The 19,834-nt window shown below is 42.1% G+C and overlaps 1 protein-coding gene across 2 annotated transcripts in view; it reads left to right on the forward strand.

Moving 5' to 3' along the window:
- Positions 1-19,834, forward strand: part of ACAD10 (acyl-CoA dehydrogenase family member 10) — a 49,003-nt gene that overhangs the window by 19,397 nt on the left and 9,772 nt on the right. For both annotated transcript variants that reach the window (XM_082668401.1, XM_082668400.1), the window contains exons 8-13: positions 3,121-3,189; positions 4,689-4,870; positions 8,871-9,021; positions 10,117-10,262; positions 11,023-11,196; positions 19,042-19,442. In XM_082668401.1, coding sequence (XP_082524527.1) covers positions 3,121-3,189; positions 4,689-4,870; positions 8,871-9,021; positions 10,117-10,262; positions 11,023-11,196; positions 19,042-19,442 — 1,123 coding nt within the window. The remainder of the gene's footprint in view (positions 1-3,120; positions 3,190-4,688; positions 4,871-8,870; positions 9,022-10,116; positions 10,263-11,022; positions 11,197-19,041; positions 19,443-19,834) is intronic.

The raw sequence follows: 19,834 nt of genomic DNA on the forward strand, positions 1-19,834 counted from the left end.
ATCTCCTGAGATTGACTCGTTGGCCCAATGTGGGTCACAGCTTTGTTCCTGAACCAGTCTCTGTGGTCAGGAGGATGCATTATTCAGATTGGCCAAATCTGGGTCTTGTGCTCAACCCTGGAATCAGGATTGAGTCACTCTCACCCAAACCATGTGAACCTACAGTGGGGGAGAGCTGTTTCCCAAAGGAATGTCTAGGTATTACTATCAGAACATGAAAAGGGGAAAGGACAGCAGGCAGCCAAAAGCAGGAGCCAGTTATTGGTGATAAGACCGACTCATTATTTTTCTATTTAAAAAAATTCCTTCCTTAATGTTTCATAGAATTTATCAGTAAACCCATCGGGCCTGGAGGTTTTTTAGGAAAAGTTTTTGGATTATGGGTTTGATGTAATAGATATTGGGTTATTCAGGTATTTTATTTCGTCTTGCCTTAGTTTTGGTAAATTGTAATTTGCAAGGAATTTGTACATTTATTAAAATATATAAAATTATATTATAAAATATATAAAGTTATATATGTCCATTTCATGTTAACAGTTGAATTTATTGTTCAAAATATTCCCTTACTGTTTTGTTTTTTTTTTAATTTATTTTTGGCTGTGTTGGGTCTTCGTTGTTGTGCGTGGGCTTTCTCTAGTCGCGGCGAGCGGGGACTACTCTTCGTTGCAGTGCGCATGCTTCTTATTGAGGTGGCTTCTCTTGTTGCGGAGCATGGGCTCTGGGCACACAGGCTCAATAGTTGTGGCTCGCGGGCTCTTGAGCAGAGGCTCAGTAGTTGTGGCGCACGGGCTTATTTGCTCCACGGCATGTGGGATCTTCCTGGACCAGGGCTTGAACCCATGTCCCCTGCATTGGCAGGTGGATTCTTAACCACTGCACCACCAGGGAAGTCCTCCCTTACTGTCCTTTTAATGTATGTAGGATCTGTAGTGACTTCCCATCTTTGCCATTCCTGCTGTGGATTGATAGTATTTTCTCTCTCTTTCTTTCATCAGTCTACCTAGGGATTTATCATTGTGTTGATAATTTAAAAGAACAAATGTTTAGTTTTGTTAATTTTTCTGTTGTTTATTTTCTATTTCATTTAGTTCTGCTCTGAGCTTTATTTCTTTCCATCTTCTTACTGTGGGTGTATTTTTACCTTCTTAGGTGTAACCTGAGGCCATTGATTTAACATCTTCCTTTTCTAATATGAGCTTTCAAAGTTATGTTACTTTGTAAGCACATATGCATCCCACAAATTTTGACATGTGTTTTTATTATTATTATTACAGTTTGAAATATTTTCTAATGTCCCTTGTGATTTCTTCTTTGACCCATGGCTTATATGGAACTGTGTTATTTAACTTCCAAATATTTGGGCTTTTTCTAGCTATCACATAGCAACAAGTTCTTGTTTAATTCTATTGAGGTCTTAGAAATACTCTGTAAGATTTTGATACTTGGGGCTTCCCTGGTGGTGCAGTGGTTAAGAATCTACCTGCCTAATGCAGGAGACATGGGTTCAAGCCCTGGTCTGGGAAGATCCCACATGCCACGGAGCAGCTAAGCCCATGCACCACAACAACTGAGCCTGTGTTCCTAGAGCCCGTGAGCCACAACTACTGAGCCTGTGCACCCAGAGCCCGAGCTCTGCAACAAGAGAAGCCACCGCAATGAGAAGCCTGCACACCACGACGAAGAGTAGCCCCCGCTCGCCACAACTAGAGAAAGCCGCACGCAGCAACGAAGACCCAATGCAGCCAAAAATAAATAAATAAATAAATTTATTTTTAAAAAAAGATTTTGATACTTGGAAATTTATTAGGACTTATATTATGGACCAGTACGTGATATATCTTGGTGAATATACTGTGTGCACTCTAAAAGAATGTGTATCCTGCAGTGTCTGTGTGAGTGTTATAGAAATGTCCATCAGGTCAAGTTGGCTGGTGGTGGTGTTCAGATCTGTGTCTTACTTTTTCTAGTTAGTGTAGTTTTGATAAAGTCAGTTACTGATAAAGGCATTTTACAGTCTCAGCTATGATTGTGAGTTTGTCCGTTTCTATCTTTCATTCTGATAATTTTTACTTTAGGTATTTTTGAAGCTCTTTTATTAGGCACATACACATTTTTTATTTACTTTTGTAATTTGAAGTATAGTTGATTTAATGTTGTGTTTTAATTTCTGCTATGCAGCAAAGTGACTCAGTTATAAATATATATATTCTTTTTTATGCTGTATTTTTTTATATATATATTCTTTTTCATATTCTTTTCCATAATGGTTTATCACAGGATATTGAATACACTTCCCTGTGCTATACAGTAGGACCTTGTTGTTTAAGGCACATACACATTTATGATTGTAATATCTCCCTGGTGAATTAACTCTTGTATTGTTTTGAAATGTCCCTTTTTATCTCTGGTAGTCCTCTTTGCCTTAAGGTCTCTTTTTCTAATATTGATATAGCTATACCAGCTTTCTTATGCTTACCAATTGCATGGAACTTCCCTTTCCATCCTTTCATATTTTATTTTATTTATTTATTTCTATCTATGTTTTTATATTTAAAGCATGTCCCTTATAGACAGTATATTAAGTCTTGCTTTTGAACCCAGTAGGACAACTTCTGTCTTTTAATTGGAATGTTTACTCTATTAACTTTAGTGTAATTATCAGTATGTTTGACTCAGGTCTATAATTTTGCTGTTTGATCTTTGTCCCATTTGTCTTTTGTTCTCCTTGCCTTTTTGCCTTCTTGGGTCAATTGAAATTTTTAAATTTTAGCATTCCATTTTAATTTCTGCATGTAAAATTTTTAAATCAAAAAATAATTTCAGGGCTTCCCTGGTGGCACAGTGGTTGAGAGTCCGCCTGCCGATGCAGGGGACACGGGTTCGTGCCCCGGTCCGGGAAGATCCCACATGCCGCGGAGTGGCTGGGCCCGTGAGCCATGGCCGCTGAGCCTGCGCATCCGGAGCCTGTGCTCCGCAACGGGAGAGGCCACAACAGTGAGAGGCCCGCGTATTGCAAAAAAAAACAAAAACAAAAACAAACAAACAAAATAATAATAATTTCAAGAAAATCCAGTCATCTCATTCAGCAGTATCTCTCAGTTTTCTTTGTTCTGGCAGGATAATGAAAGCCCTTGCGAATGCTGGAGTCCCTGTCCCCAAAGTTCTTGACCTCTGTGAGGATCCAAGGTAATGTTCAGATTTATTTTTTCTATTGTGTATTCAAGCTACAGAAGAGAAAAGTTCTTATACTAACTCACATTTCAGTTTGCTAGAGTAAAGACAAGTAAAATTTGGGTAGAAGAGAAAAGAGATTTTATAGTTACCTCCCCTAGAAGTTCACAGATCTTTAAGTTATCCTGAAAGATAAATGCCTGCTTTCGTGAGAATTGGTAGGAAACATCTTTTCTAACATTAAAAAAATATATGTCCATCTAGCTTCATGTTGCTTGTTTTAATTAATTTTTTATTGTGGGCTTTCTAAACTGTTTTTGAATTGCTTTATAATATGCTTTCTGAGTCTGTCTCTTTTTTCCCGATTTTTTACTTATGAAAATTTCGAAACATACACAGAAGTTGAAAGAAGAAAAAATAGTACGATGAGCACCCATTTACACTTCATCTAGATGAAAACATTTGTTAACATTTTGCCACATTTGCTTTCTATGTATATGTATATATGTGTATGCGTATATATGTGAATAGGTGTACTATATAGATAAAATAATTTTATAGACATAGTTAATTATATATAACATTTTTCTAAAAATGTTTTATAACATAATTTAATAAGTTTTATTAAATAATTATATAATTATTTTGTAAGTTAATAAGTATATCTTATATGTATGTATATAAATTATTATTCACAAACTTTTGAAGTAAGTTTCAGGCAGCCTACGTCTTCTAAGAATAAAGACATTTTCTATCATAACCACAGCAATATTACATTTAAGATAATTAAAAATAATTTAATAATATAATTTAATATCTAGGCCATGTTCAAGTCAGGATGAATAGTTATAATAGTAGAATTTTCAAAACAACTTTTCGGAGTACTAAACTGATTTCTAGTAGTGACAAAAGATGGATTAATGACATTTTGGTGTGTCACCTTAATACTTTGGGGTGTTGTATATGCCATTCATACCACTGGATAATGATGAAAATAACATCAATAACAAGAAGGGATACTTATCCAACCCTCAGTGAAGCCAGAAACATATGCCAGGCATTCCCTATGTATTTGCTCCCTTAATTCTTATAACTATCCTTTGAAGCGTTATAGATTAAAAAAAAACAAAGCTCAGAGAGCTTTAATATGTTTCTCAGGATCACACTGCTAGGAAGGGCAGAGGTGGCACTTAAGCCTGGTTCTCTGACTCCAAATCCCCCTCTCAACATGCTGCTTTCCTGTATTATCACACTTAATCCCATTCCGATGGCTTCTACAAGTGGACCAAAGAGAAGAGAGGCATGCTGGCAAGGAAGTGTAGACAGGGATGTGTGTGTGTGGATTGCTTTGGGGAGGGAGTACTTCTAACCCCTGTGCTTATGTGCAAAGGAAAAAGGAAGTTTCCATTACTCTGGATCCAAACTCCCACCCAGCACTCAAAGCTTACACACAGGACAGAGCAGTGCCTGCCACATCATGGGCCACTGAAACACCCTGTCTGTGCCCCTGCTAGGGTCATCGGCACTCCCTTCTATCTGATGGAGTACTGCCCAGGCCTCATCTACAAAGACCCCTCTCTGCCAGGCTTGGAGCCCAGCCAGAGGCGGGCCATCTACACTGCCATGAACAGAGTCTTGTGCAAGATTCACAGTGTGGACCTCAAGGCCGCAGGCCTAGAAGACTATGGGAAACATGGTGAGCACGGGGCCGCTTGTCTTCTGTGCTGCTGTTTCCTCACTGGTGCCTCTGCTTTCATGATTTCCATGGTACCAAGGTTTTAAGGCACCACTGGTAAATGTGAGGTGGGCTTGTTAGCTTCCTACTTGGAAATCCACTTTCATTTTAGTATAAGTGTCACTTACCTAGATGCTTTGTCCTGAGATAAATCCCTTCATGGACTACAGAATCTCTCTTCCCTGAAACCTCTATCTCACTGTATCATTTAAATCTTGTTTTTTTTTCGATACTGGCCAAAAGTACTTAAGATACATATTTTCTTCTCCATTTTTCACCATTTCCTCTAAATATTCTTTTCAATATTTAGAGGAAAGATTTAGGGATATATTTTTAAAATGCCATTATGCCAAGGTATTTGTTTGTATAATTTGTTTCTGTTTTCTTCTTTCTTTTTTTTAAAAAATGTCTGAGAGTTCTAGTTGGTCCTCATCCTTGGAAGCACTTGGTATTGTCAGGTTTTCCCTTTTCTTTTTTTCTGGAAGTCAGTTGTATTGAAATGTAGCATTTTATGAATGTTGACAAATGCACACACTTTTATAACCACCATCACCATTGTCTTCATGCTTTTGCATGCAGAAACTTTAGCATGAGCCAAAGAGTTTCATTTTGTCTGCCCTGCAGCATTCAAGACTACCTGACTCTCAACCAGTGTGCCTTGTTGACCATGGTCAAAAAGAATCTCTCAAATAAGCTGTATTTTGTTCTTTCTCTGCTTTTAACCAAAATGTGCCTGTTTTGTCTAGGACCATATCAAAGGCTGCAGTATGTGTCCAAAGTACATCAACTTCCTGACACATTTCTACCAAGTTACCTAAAATTCTGTCATTCCGTAGGCACATGATCTGAGGTCTCAAAACTAACCATTTGAGAAACTTTGCTACCACAGAGCAGGCTTGCTGACTTCACAGCCCCAACTGAGGGAGTTCTTCACCCCTTCCATACGCAGCCTGATCCCTATCATACACTAACTAACTAACCTGTTGACCAGAGTTACCAGCTTAGTGGGGTTCCCCTCCATCTTGGTGGTCTCATTGGGAAACACTTACAGTAAAAATTTGTTTGTTGTTTATCCAAAATTCCAGTTTAACTGAGCATCCTCTATTTTATCTGGGAGCCCTAGTTACCAGTAAAAGGGTCAGCAGGCAAAGACCATAGATGTTGCCTATATTGAGCCATTGTTTCAAAGTGCAAAGAGCCCTAGACTAGAAGTCAGGTGCTGATTTGTGGGGTGACCTTGGGCAAGTCCCATTACTTTGTTATAGTTTTCTCAACAGTAAAGGTTCAGTAAAAAACAAAACAAAACAAAAAAACCCTTCCCTGCCCCCCTCACAGTGCTGATGTGAAAAGCAAAGGAGATGGCACCTGTCCTAGTGTTTTGAATGGAGATAAAGCCTCTGTCACATGAAGCAACGGGCAATGTGACATCCCATCCTGCAGTGGAGAGAGAGCAGCCTAAGGAGGCCTCTCCCATGTGCTGAGTGGATCCTTTGCCTTTTATTTTTAAAGTGGACTGTTTTGATGCACTTTCCACTGGCCCATTAGTTTGACAAAGAGACAAAGCAGAAATCTGGTGTGATTTTATATGAATCAGGGTCAGCCTCCTGGGCCGCAGGCAGTATGTGGAGCCTTATCGCATGAAGCAGCTTCCTCAAATTTCACATTCACTGATCCAGTTTACCCGGGCATCAGATCTTCCTTTCCTTCTCAAGTTATGTCAGGAACCCAGCTGCTGCGTGGGGCATTGGCTATATATAGATAGTACACCATTTGTGTAAAATTGGTATATTTGAATAAATTTAAATGTTTATTTGCACACGTGAAGATATCTCCAAAAGGATGCCTAAGAAATTGGTCACATGGGTTGCCTTTGGGGAATAACGGCTGAGTGGCTGGGCAGGGGGATGGGAGAAAATCTTTATTGCACTCCTTTTTGCCACTTTAATTTAGAGCCATGTGAATATATGATTTATCGAAGAGAACAAATTTAAATTTGTAAGGAAAAGAAACAGCACACCAACATGATTTCTGATCAAAAGGGACTTTTGACCAGATCCTTTAGGTCCAGTCTAGTTATCACAAAGAACCTTTCCATCAAGGACCTGCAGGGAACCATAATTCTCTTTTCTCATCCCAGAGGGGAGGCTGCTTTGGGGAGGAAGGGCGTTAGTGCCTTGGCAGGCCTGCTCGGGACCAGTGGCCAACAGAGCCAGAGCTGCAGGGACAGCTGCATCTGCTTCCCATGAGAAGGGAGTGTGTACAGCACTGGGGTGGTGTGTATGCGTGGGGGGCAGGGCGACATCCTAAATCCATATAGGAGATTTTCCTGAGGGGCTCCTTCTGCAAAGGCTCAGTTCCTGGTGGCCTTTGTATTCAATTTATTATGATAATTTTAAAACTCTAGAAATGTGAAATAGTACAGTGAATAATATATGCCCACGAGTGATTTTAACAATGGTTAACTTTTGCCATATTCCTTTATATAGCTCTTTCTGTTTCTATCTGCACAACTAACAAAGTTGTAGAGATCCTGGCGCTTGACTCCTAACAGCTTCAGTACGCATTTCCTACATTTCCTAATAGTAAGGACATCTCCCAGCACCATTATCACATCCAAGGAAATTTACCATCTTCCCAGAATCTATAAAACCCAGTCCATATTCACATTTCCTCATTACCCCCCTTACATCTTTTATAAGTGAGTTTTTTTGGTTGGTTTTCCAAATCGGGATCCGATCAAAGAATCTAGAACAGTCCCCTCACTGTTTTTTTTTTTTTTAATGAATTTTTTAAGGGACCAGGCAAGTATATTATAGATTTGTTTTGATTGTTACCTGATGATTTCATTTACTGCTGTCTGCTACTTCCTGTAATTCTGAAAACTGGAAGTTAGTTCTAAAGGCTTGATTTGTTTGGGGTTAAATTCCTGTGGATTTTGATCTCACCTCTCATCCAGCCCTGCTGGATCCTCCCAAGGACAGGTGTCTGGGTGCTCTGAGTGTGCAGTGGACTCCACAGAAGGAGCCCAATCTCTCTGTCCTTGTCTTCAAGCTTCTGGGGAACATTTTTCTCTCAGATGAGGGGTGAGGGCTTGACTTAGAGCTAGTGGTGTGATGTGTTATTAATTATGAATTGTTTTAATAGTGACAATAATTGTCAACTAATAACAGGGACAGTAATAATGGTCATTATTCATTGAGCAGCCTTCTGTGTTTGGCATATTACATATGGACTTCATTTGGCCTTCACAGTGGTCCTAGGGAATACAGGTGGCAGTACACTCATTGTACAGATGAAGCAATGGAGGCTTAGAGAGGTTAAATTAGTTGAAAAGCTTAACTGTGAGCCAGGCAACTCCAGAGCTCCCTCCAGTTTGTGGTCCCAGATATAACTTGCAAGTTCCTCAACTGTGGTAACTCTGGTAGCAAACAACTGAATAATAGCAAATACTCATGCAGTACTTACTGCATGCCAGGAACATTTGCAGGGGCTTTACATATTGTGTCCTCCCAGCAACTCTCTGAGGGCCATCTCATCAATGAGGAAACAAAGGCATAGAAAGGTAAAGTAACCTGCCTGAGATCACACAGAGAATGGCAGAGCTGGGAACCAAACCCAGACCATGCATCCACCCCAGAGCCTATGCTCTTAGCCAATCACTGTCCTGTAGCCAAGAAGGGATTTAGTAAAGGCTGTTAGGAAGCTCATAGGATCTGAGAGGGCCAGGGATCAGGCTCGGAGGCTATGTGGCTGGGAACAATGCCCAGATCACACAGATCCAGCCAAGATAAAACAGCAGTGGCTTCCAGGTTGAGGGGGCAGGAACATCATGTGGGAAATTCTCTAGTCATGGGAAGAAGATGCCTCAGACGTTACAAAGGGTTTCATCGCACTGCTTGATTTTCGAAACCTCTGGAGGTTGCTGAGATGGCACACCATGTTCTAATCCTCTTTCCCTCAGGGGACTATGTTGCACGCCAGGTACAAACATGGATCAAGCAGTATCGAGCCTCGGAAACCAGCACCATCCCGCCAATGGAGAGGCTCATCGAGTGGCTGCCCCTCCACCTTCCCAGGCAGCAGCAGACCACAGTGGTGCATGGGGACTTCAGGTCGACTGGGCATGAGGAGGGCTGATACTTAGTTGTGGAAAGTGATGGGAAGGGTATTTGAAGGGGAAATTAAGCAGCTGGTCTTGCCCCAGTTTACAGTTGACAATTATCCACTACATGGGCTCTCCCTCTACGTGGCCTTTAAGGCAGGGTTTCTCAGCTTTGGCACTATTGACGTTTGGGGCCAGATTATTCTCTGTGATGGGGGGCCTGGCCTGTGCAACAGCAGGAGTTAGTACCACCCCCCGAGTCTGAAGGTACAAGCACGGGCTTCAGCTGTAACGACAACTCCAAAGCTGCGTGGCTGTCAACAGCCACAGCAATGATCTTACTCATGAGTCTGCAGTCTGGGACGGGATGGCTTGCTTGAGCCATTGACGTGGGTCTCAGGCGGGGGACTGGAATCACCTGAAGGCTCACTCACACCTGCACCAGGGCAGAGGAGAGCTGGGCTCCCTGAGCCTCTCTCTGTGTCTCTGTGGTTTCCCACCTGGTCTTTCCAGTATGGCAGCTTCCAGCTGGACTTCCTACCTAGTGGCTCACGGTCGCAAAGGTGTGTGTTCCGAGGGGAGAGGGCCAGGGGGGAGCTGATCACCTTTTCTGTCCCTGTCTCAGGAGTCACTCAGCACCACTTCCACCTGTATTATAATTGTTAGAAGTGAGCTGCTTCCAGGGGTGAAGGATTAGACTCTTTCTTTTGTGGTAGGAGTGTCAAAAAATTGCAGACCTGTTTTAAAACCATCTCGGGAAGGAGTAATTACCAGAACCCCGACATGGTCTCTATGTGGCGAGGGCCACCTGACCAAAGCTGTGGCCCTCAGGAGAGGAGTACAGCTGTCCCTCAGCTATCTGCTGAGAGGGGGGTGGGGAATTAATGTGCAGGCCCCCTTCCCATTGTCTGCTGGTGTCCCGTTGGCTGCTCCCAGCTGAGCCAAAGGGCAAGGGAGCTGGTGGATGCAGCCCATGCAGGCTCCCGGGCACATGGGAGGGGTGGGGAGTGCTTCTGAAGGGGTCAGCAGAAGACGCCCAGCACAGAATACACCCTAGCGGTCAGTGTTCTTAGCGCTGTCTCCATCCCTTCTGTGGCTCCTGCAGGCTGGACAACGTGCTGTTCCATCCGGAAACGGCCGAGGTGCTTGCCGTCCTTGACTGGGAACTCTCTACCTTAGGCGACCCCCTTGCCGATGTGGCCCACAGCTGCCTGGCTCACTACCTGCCATCCAGCTTTCCCGTTCAGCCAGGTAGGAACTGCCGCTGGGGGAGTGAGGGATGGAGCCAGCGCTCTTCTCAAAGCTTTGGGGCAAACTCTGCTGAAACAGTTTGTGATTGGGCTGCTTCGTGAAATTCAGGTATTGAGTATTTCTCCTACAGCATCATTTTTAATGACAGTATAGGATTTCATTGTTATAGAATTAACTTAATAAGGCATTTGGTTTGATTCCTATTTGGATATTTGTTTCCAGTTTTTGTTTTTTTGAAAGTATTACCTTCCCTGTGCTTCCACAAAAAAAGGCAGTGAATATCTGTGTAGTAATATCTTTGCCTGTATATAAGTTATACTCCTAGGATAAATTCTTGGAACAGAACATATTACATGCTTCTAAACCATCAAAATGTTACAAATGAAGGAAATAGGTAAGATTTTTTATTTGTTGCAGTTATCTTTTTCATAATTTGGCGAGATCTTCTTTGAATACCATTTTTTTAATCAAATGACTGGTAGAAAATAATATGCATCCACCCTGAACTGTGGCCCAGATGAAATTGGAGGCCCCTCATTCCTTCCTTTACTGCCAATTTAGTCTGAAACTTTTAAGAGCCAAATTGTGAATAACAGCTTCATGCCTGGATTCCAGACATCTTGAAATGATGAGCTATAACCCTTTGAACTAGTTGTGAAGCTGATTTCCAAGGGACGAAGTGATTTTCAGAATTCAAATACTTGGAGCCACAGGACAGCATGGGGTTTTTGCCTAGTCCTGGGTCTGTCTGTCGCTTCAGGTTTGAGTGACAGTGATCTGTCTGAGCTGGGAATCCCTACTGCAGAGGAGTATTTCAGGATGTACTGTCTTCACATGGGGATCCGTCCCACTGAGAACTGGAACTTCTACATGGCTTTCTCCTTTTTCCGCATTGCTGCAATCCTGCAGGGAGTCTACAAGCACTCACTCACAGGTAATGGGGGCCTGGGAGAGCTGGCCTCGGGCTGTGAGTCACAGCCAAGGGGCTTCTATCCCTGAAACCCTCTCGTAACCGAACTACAAGATTCAGTTAATTCAACCATTTGTCATTAAGTGTATATCATATATATATATATTTTTTAAATCAATATTTAAAATTTTTTAAGTTATTAAAATAAGGCACAAAAATTTTTAGAGTAAAAACATACATGATAAGAATTCAACCATATAGAAGAATATAAAATTATTTTCCGGGCTTCCCTGGTGGCGCAGTGGTTGGGAGTCTGCCTGCCAATGCGGGGGACGCAGGTTCGTGCCCTGGTCTGGGAAGATCCCACATGCCGCGGAGTGGCTGGGCCCGTGAGCCATGGCCACTGAGCCTGCGCGTCCGGAGCCTGTGCTCCGCAACGGGAGAGGCCACAGTGGTGAGAGGCCCGTGTACCGCAAAAAAAAAAAAAAAAAATATATATATATATATATATATACATATATACACATATGATAAAATACTTTATTTAACCAGTGTTTTCTAGACTGTATCTTTTAAGTTTGAACTTTTGAGAAGAAAAGTTAAGTATGGCTATTTAGAACTGATGGTTTGATATATACATATGTCACCTATGGAGTGTTCATATATATATGCGAGGATGGCACAATGTTATTAGTTTTAATTCTAAATTCTACAGGGTAGAAATGGAAATAATCTATACCCTAAATTATTTAAGAAAGTAGAAAGACAGATTAAAGTTTGTTTCCTATGTAGAAGGAAGGCAAGTAGAAAGCAAGCAGTTAGAATCTACCCAAAAGACCTAGAAGTAGTGACTAAGCCAATAGCATTAAGTACCCCTAATTACCCACATTATAATCTATAAATTCCATTCTCACCAAAAGGAACCAGGACTCCTTGGAGAAAGTGGCTGATTTCAGGTCTAGGGCAGAATATCCACAAGATGAACCTGGAACATCTTGCCGTACCAGAAAGCAAGGAGGTTGTTGAAGATTAAGAGGGTCATATCTAAAGGTCTCAGGAGTCAACCTGAATAGGCTCCCACTTGCTAATGACAGGAAACTTTGAGCACCAGTATGATGATAGCTGAAATGGATGAAACACATCAAATATATTTAAATCCATGAGTAAAGAATGATACTGAAACAAAGACACAGTGTCTCACTGGTGACTTTGGAGGTTGGCAGGAAAGCAACCCATTACTCTGAAAATTGGTAAATAAAGGGAAGAGAGTCAAACATTTATCCTGCCTTTCCTATACAAATTACGTATCAGGCTAACCAAATGATTGATGAGAGAAAGTTTCTCTTTAGAGAAGCATCCTGGACCCAATGATAGAATTAGCGTGTCACCAATTTGCCACCCCTACTACATGAATGCATCTGGAAAATAAGCATTAATGGTGCTGAAATCGAGAGAGGCAGCCAGACATTACATACCTCCTGATGCTGCCCTCAAAAGTCGAACCTGGATCTGACCAAGCCTCGAGTGCCAACCACCAACTTACAGGGAACAGAGGGTTCAGCGGAGCACATTCAACAGCACCGTTGAGGCAGAGCCATTCACAAAAATCCAGATTCTGGGAAACTTCACAGAGCAAACAATTTAGTTTCTTCAGCAGATAAAAAAGGGGAACAGATGTTGAAAAGGGAACCTATAGAGTGAACGGGACTTAAAAGGTGCATTAGCCAAAAATAGTATTTGGACCTTATTCAGATCCCTGTTTGAAAAAAGAAATTTTCTGAAAAAAAATATTTGAGACAGTCAGTGAAAAATGAATTCTGACTGGAGAGTTGATGATATTAAGGCATCATAGTTAACTGTTGTTTAAGTGTGATAATGGTATTGTTGTGGGTGTTTTTAAGTCTTTGTTTTTAGACATAAATGAAATGTTTATAAATAAAATGATGTGGTGTTTGGGATTTACTTTAGCAAAATCCAGGGCAGTGGGGGTGGGGAGGGCAGAGGGTGAAATAGGATTGGCCATGCTTTGACAATTGTTGAAGCTGAGTGGTAGAAACCTGTAGGTTCGTTATATTCTTCTGTCTAGTTTTGTTTGTCTTTGAAATTTTCCGAGATGAAAACTTAAAAGGCACGTAGAAAGAAGCCCAGCAGTGGGTTTGCTAGTACTGTGGGGACACCTTAGCTTCGTGGTCATCAATACCCGAGGCTTTCTGGCAGCATGTCGCTCTCAGCCAGGGTGCCAGAATCTTCTGAGAAAGGCAGTTGCAATAGGGGAATTGGTCATCCATTCACTCACAAGAGCCTCTCCTAGGCCAGGTACTGTGCCAGGTGTTAGTGGCAATAGAAGGTTGTGATTTTTCCAGAGAAGGATCAGCATCCAGAGAATTTCTAGTTTAACCCTCCGTGACCTCAAGCAGTAATCCCTGGAAATGGTATTTTCTCTTCTTTTGGAGAGTCTCAGCTCTAAGCCAGTATTTCCCAATTTTTGTTTTGGTTTTACAGTGAAAGGTAACCAGAAACATTCAATTAAACAGAATGGCTGCTAAGTCCAAAGAGTGATGTGTAGGCCTGATTGCCTGTGGGCATTTTCTAGTGGGCAGCCAAGTTCTCACTGGGTTCTGCTCCAGTGACTGGGGATAGCTGGATAGATTTTGCCCATTATGTCAATTATATTCTCAGTTTTTAAAACAGAATTATTCATTCTAGAATCTCTACACCAATAAACTTCGCCAGGTTGTCCTCAAGTTGCCTATCAGGAAGCCCTTTGACAGTTTCCAAGATCCTGTGAGCCGCTGGCTTGGCCTCAAGCTTGTCTTGGCCTCAGAGGCAAAACACGCCAGTGTTTGCCACCACATGGAAAAACAGATGTGCTGTCCTTTCAGGCCTGTTCCTCTGATCTTGGTTGTGCTCTCCCTTCCCTCCTACCTGGAAAGCCAGCAGACATTCTGAGGAAGTGCCTTAGTTTTCTTACGTAAAAACAGTGAAGTCAGTTTTTTTAAAGAATAGGATAAAATCATTTGATTAGGGAAACAAAAAACTCAACTCTCTGAACACAAGTATTATTTCTGCGCATTTGTCTTCTTAATTAGCTGTTAAAGTCTTTTTTTTTTTTTAAACAGTTGAGATACTTGGTATCACCCTGGGAAAGGGGGTTTTGGAGAAGAACAGTGTGTTTCAAAGGCATTCTCTCTGTGATGTCATCACAGGAGATTTGGGCTCATCCTTAGGCTGGCAGAGGGACCACAGTGACCAGAGCCTGGGGGCTGATTTACTGTCTGTACCAGCTGACCCCAAGTATCACTTTCCTTCATTAAGAAGTGGTTACTGAAGTTTAGGTTTCTTGTAGATGGCTGCTGAAATTCTAGAAAGGAAAAAGTGCTGGTGGCTGCAATTTAGGAAGACGTCAGTCATGGATGTGGTCTTTTCTGCTGGGATTACATTTGGGAAAATATATAGGAAGTGATAGTTTTAAATCAACCCAAGCTCATACAAGTGACCTTCAAAGAGACAAAGCAGTACTCTGAGAGCAAGATCCTACTAAGGAAATGAAAATTAAGGAAACACTTTGTACCCTCTGTTAGAAAAAAAAATCGAGGATTGGTTCAAGGTGGCGGAGAAGGACGCGCGCTCACTCCCTCTTGTGAGAGCACCGAAATCACAACTAACTGCTGAACAATCATCGATTGGAAGACATTGGAACTCACCAAAAAAGATACCCCACATCCAAAGACAAAGGAGAAGCTGAAGTGAGATGGTAGGAGGGGTGCAATCACAAAAAAATCAAATCCCATAACTGCTGGGTGAGTGACTCACAAACCGGAGAACATTTATACCACAGAAGTCCACCCACTGGAGTGAAGGTTCTGAGCCCCACGTCAGGCTTCCCAACCTGGGGGTCTGGCAACGGAAGGAGGAATTCCCAGAGAGTCAGACTTTGAAGGCTAGCGGGATTTGATTGCAGGACTTCAACAGGACTGAGGGAAACAGAGACTCCACTCTTGGAGGGCACACACAAAGTAGTGTGCGCCTCAGGACCCAGGGGAAGGAGCAGTGACCCCATAGGAGACTGAACCAGATCTACCTGCTAGGGTTGGAGGGTCCCCTGCAGAGGCGGGGGGCGGCTGTGGCTCACCATGGGGACAAGGACACTGGCAGCAGAAGTTCTGGGAAATACTCCTTGGCTGAGCCCTCCCCGAGTCCACCCTTAGCCCCACCAAAGTGCCTGTAGGCGCCAGTGCTGGGTCACCTCAGGCCAAACAACCAACAGGGAAGGAACTCAGCCCCACCCATCAGCAGACAACAGGATTAAAGTTTTACTGAGCTCTGCCCACTAGAGCAACACCCAGCTCTACCCACCACCACTCTCTCCCATCAGGAAGCTGGCACAAGCCTCTTAGATAGCCTCATCCACCAGAGGGCAGACAGCAGAAGCAAGAACTATAATTCTGCAGCCTGTGGAACGAAAACCACATTCACAGAAAAATAGACAAAGTGAAAAGGCAGAGGACTATGTACCAGGTGAAGGAATAAGATAAAACCCCAGAAAAACAACTAAATGAAGTGGAGATAGGCAACCTTCCAGAAAAAGAATTCAGAATAATGATAGTGAAGATGATACAGGACCTTGGAAAAAGAATGGAGGCAAAGAGCAAGAAGATGTGAGAAATGTTCAACAAAGACCCAGAAGAATTAAAGAACAAACAAACAGAGATGAACAATACAATAACTGAAATGAAAAATACACTAGAAGGGATCAATAGCAGAATAACTGAGGCAGAAGAACAGATAAGTGATCTGGAAGATGGAATGGTGGAATTCACTGTCATGGAACAGAATAAAGAAAAAAGAATGCAAAGAAATGAAGGCAGCCTAAGAGACCTCTGGAACAACATTAAACACCAACATTCACATTATAGGGGTCCCAGAAGGAGAAGAGAGGGAGAAAGGACCCTAGAAAATATTTGAAGAGATTATAGTCAAAACCTTCCTAACATGGGAAAGGAAATAGCCACCAAGTCCAGGAAGCACAGAGAGTCCCAGGCAGGATAAACCCAAGGAGAAACACACCAAGACACATAGTAATCAAATTGACAAAAATTAAAGACAAAGAAAAATTATTGAAAGCAACAAGAGAAAAATGACAAATAACATACAAGGGAACTCCCATTAGGTTAACCATTGATTTCTCAGCAGAAACTCTACAAGCCAGAAGGGAGTGACACAATATATTTAAAGTGATGAAAGGGAAGAACCTACAACCAAGGTTACTCTACCTGGCAAGGATCTCATTCAGATTCGATGGAGAAATCAAAAGCTTTACAGACAAGCAAAAGCTAAGAGAATTCAGCACCACCAAACCAGCTCTACAACAAATGCTAAAGGAACTTCTCTAAGTGGGAAACATAAGAGAAGAAAAGGACCTACAAAAACAAACCCAAAACAATTAAGAGAATGGTAACAGGAACATACATATCGATAATTACCTTAAATGTGAATGGATTAAATGCTCCAACTAAAAGACACAGGCTCACTGAATGGATACAAAAACAAGACCAATATCTATGCTGTCTATAAGAGACCCACTTCAGACCTAGGGACACATACAGACTGAAAGTGAGGGAATGGAAAAAGATATTCCATGCAAATGGAAATGAAAAGAAAGCTGGAGTAGCAATACTCATATCAGACAAAATAGACTTTAAAATAAAGAATGTTACAAGAGACAAGGAAGGACACTACATAATGATCAAGGGATCAATCCAAGAAGATATAACAATTATAAATACATATGCACCCAACATAGGAGCACCTTAATTCATAAGGCAAATGCTAACAGCTATAAAAGAGGAAATCGACAGTAACACAATAATAGTGGGGGACTTTAACACCTCACTTACACCAATGGACAGATCATCCAGACAGAAAATTAATAAGGAAACACAAGCTTTAAATGACACAAAGACCAGATAGATTTAATTGATATTTATAGAACATTCCACCTAAAAGTAGCAGAATACACTTTCTTCTCAAGTGCACACGGAACATTCTCCAGGATAGATCACATCTTGGGTCACAAATCAAGCCTTGGTAAATTTAAGAAAATTGAAATCATATCAAGCACCTTTTCTGACTACAATGCTATGAGATTAAAAATCAATTACAGGGGGAAAAACGTAGAAAACACAAACACATGGAGGCTGAACAGTATGTTACTAAATAACCAAGAGATCACTGAAGAAATCAAAGGGGAAATAAAAAAATACCTAGAGACAAATGACAATGAAAAGATGACAATCCAAATCCTGTGGGATGCAGCAAAAGCAGTTCTAAGAGGGAATTTTATAGCAATAAAATCCTACCTCAAGAAACAAGAAAAATGTCAAATAATCTAATCTTACACCTAAAGGAACTAGAGAAAGAAGAACAAACAAAACCCAAAGTTAGTAGAAGGAAAGAAATCATAAAGATGAGAGCAGAAATAAATGAAATGGAAACAAAACAATAGAAAAAAATCATTATGAATAACAATGAATGTTAAGGAGGGGATATCTTTCCCTTCGATGAGACCTGTACAGTCTGAGTTAGGAGGGGAAAATGTAGCCTAGCCCACTCATGCTCAGTGGCCCTCGCTGTAAGTCTGTGACTCAGGGAAGGGGGTTACCTGATTCCCAACTGGTCCCCCAGGGCCTGGGTCCATAGCCAGTACCCAGAAGGTGCCAAGCAAAGACTTGCTGAAGTCCAGTGGGCTGCATTCTCTGCTGTGTAGCAGATGGATCTGGTTCCCAACTTGTAAGGAATAGCATAATATCTTTAAAACCAAAGCTGCATGAGAATGGTTCTTTTGAGGACTAGCCCTTGACCATTGGCAGGAGCCAGAAGTAAAATAGGCCTCGGCAAAGATCCATTTATTGATACAAAGCAAATGAGGAAAACAGTCTCTTTAGAACATGGAAATGCTAAAAACAATCCAGGTGAGCTGACTGAAAAATCCCACTATAAAAAGGCAATGTTCACATTGCCTAAGGAGACACATGGATGGATCCCAGATATACTGAGTGAAAGAAGCCACACTGAAAAGAATATGACATATGTATTTGTGTGACGTTCTGGAAAAGACAAACTACAGGAACATAGATCAGTGTTGTTCCCCAGGGGCAAGGGGAAAGGTCTGACTACAGAGGGACCCCATGGAAGTTTGGGGATGATGGGAATATGTGTACTGACCTTGATGGTGGCAGTGGTTGCCTGGCTACGCTCACGGAACTGTACACTTTCTAAAGAGGATGTATGTACGCTACATCTTAATTTAAATTTTTTCAAAAATCTTTTCTTAAAAAAGTCTTGATATGTGTATTAAGCAAAGAAAAAAACAGAGCATGAGTAGAGTGACTTCTGTGATGCTGATGACAGTGTTGATCTAGACAAAATGGTGCCCAGGAACTAGCCATTAATCCAGTCCCCTGTGACTATTATTATGAATTTCATGGCTTCCTATAGCCCAAGGTGACAGCAGAAGTGATTTGGGGAATTCCCAATTTAATTTCGCTTCTTTAGGAAAAGAAGAGATAAAGAGCAGGGAGCAGGCCAACTGAGTCCAACTTCTGCTCCCAGCCCACTGATGTAAGCTTGGGCATGTCTCCTCCTTAAAACCTGGATCCTTGTCTGTAAAGTGGGGATTAAAACAGTTGTGTAGCTCCAGGAATTCAATTAGCTATAATAATGCATGTCAAGCACTTAGCGCTGAGTCTGGTGCAGGTCAAGTGCTCCGCAAGTGGTAGTAGCGGCTGATGGATCAATACTGTCACATGTTAGCATCACTATTAAGGGTTATTTGGGGGGTACTCACTGGTTTTCTTTGCCTCTGCTTAGGGCATGCAAGCTCGGCTACTGGGGAACAAACTGGAAAGCTGACTGAATTTACGTCTAACCTGGCGTGGGATTTTGCAGTCAAAGAAGGGTTCCGGGTTTTCAAGGAGATGCCAGCCACCAAACCGTTAACAAGGTCCCAACACACACGGGCCAGGCCACAGTCCCTGCCGAGGACCCCAGGCATGAGGAGTTATGTCACCTCGACAGACTCTTCCCCAGCTCATATCTCAAAGGGAGCTCTGGTCTTCTCTCCAGAAGGCCTTTCCCCACCAGTCAGGGAGCTGTATCAATGGCTGAAGCAGGTTATGGAGCGGCACGTGTACCCCGCTGAGCCAGAGCTGCAGCATCACCAGACCTCAGCCGAGAAGTGGACCCCTTCCCCACTGCTCGAAGATCTCAAGGTAAAGCAGCGTTTCGAGATGTGGGGAGACCTCGTTAGCAAGGCCCAACCTCAGCTCGTACGCCGGCCACATCTGTTCCCTCCCAGTCAGTGAAGAGATGGGGGGGCCGAGTTGAATGATCTCTGCTTTCCACCATCATTAGAAAGAGCCAGCTCTAGATCACTCAGTTTCACTTCATTTCTCTTTCTGTGTGACCGCGTCTCGGCCTCATACTCAGCCAGGCAGAGGAATGCCGTGTCTGTGGTTTATAACTCTGAGGCAGGTGGGCTCATTTTATGCATATCTGAATCTCGTAAATTTGAAACAAAATGATATAAATTGCATCAATTAAATAAGGCTCTCTTTAAAGAGTCCCTAACATCAAAGTTAAAGGGCCAGTATAAACTGTGTTT

Source organism: Grampus griseus, assembly GCF_964374135.1.
Source record: "Grampus griseus genome assembly, chromosome: 12".
NCBI classification, from domain to species: Eukaryota; Metazoa; Chordata; class Mammalia; order Artiodactyla; family Delphinidae; genus Grampus; species Grampus griseus.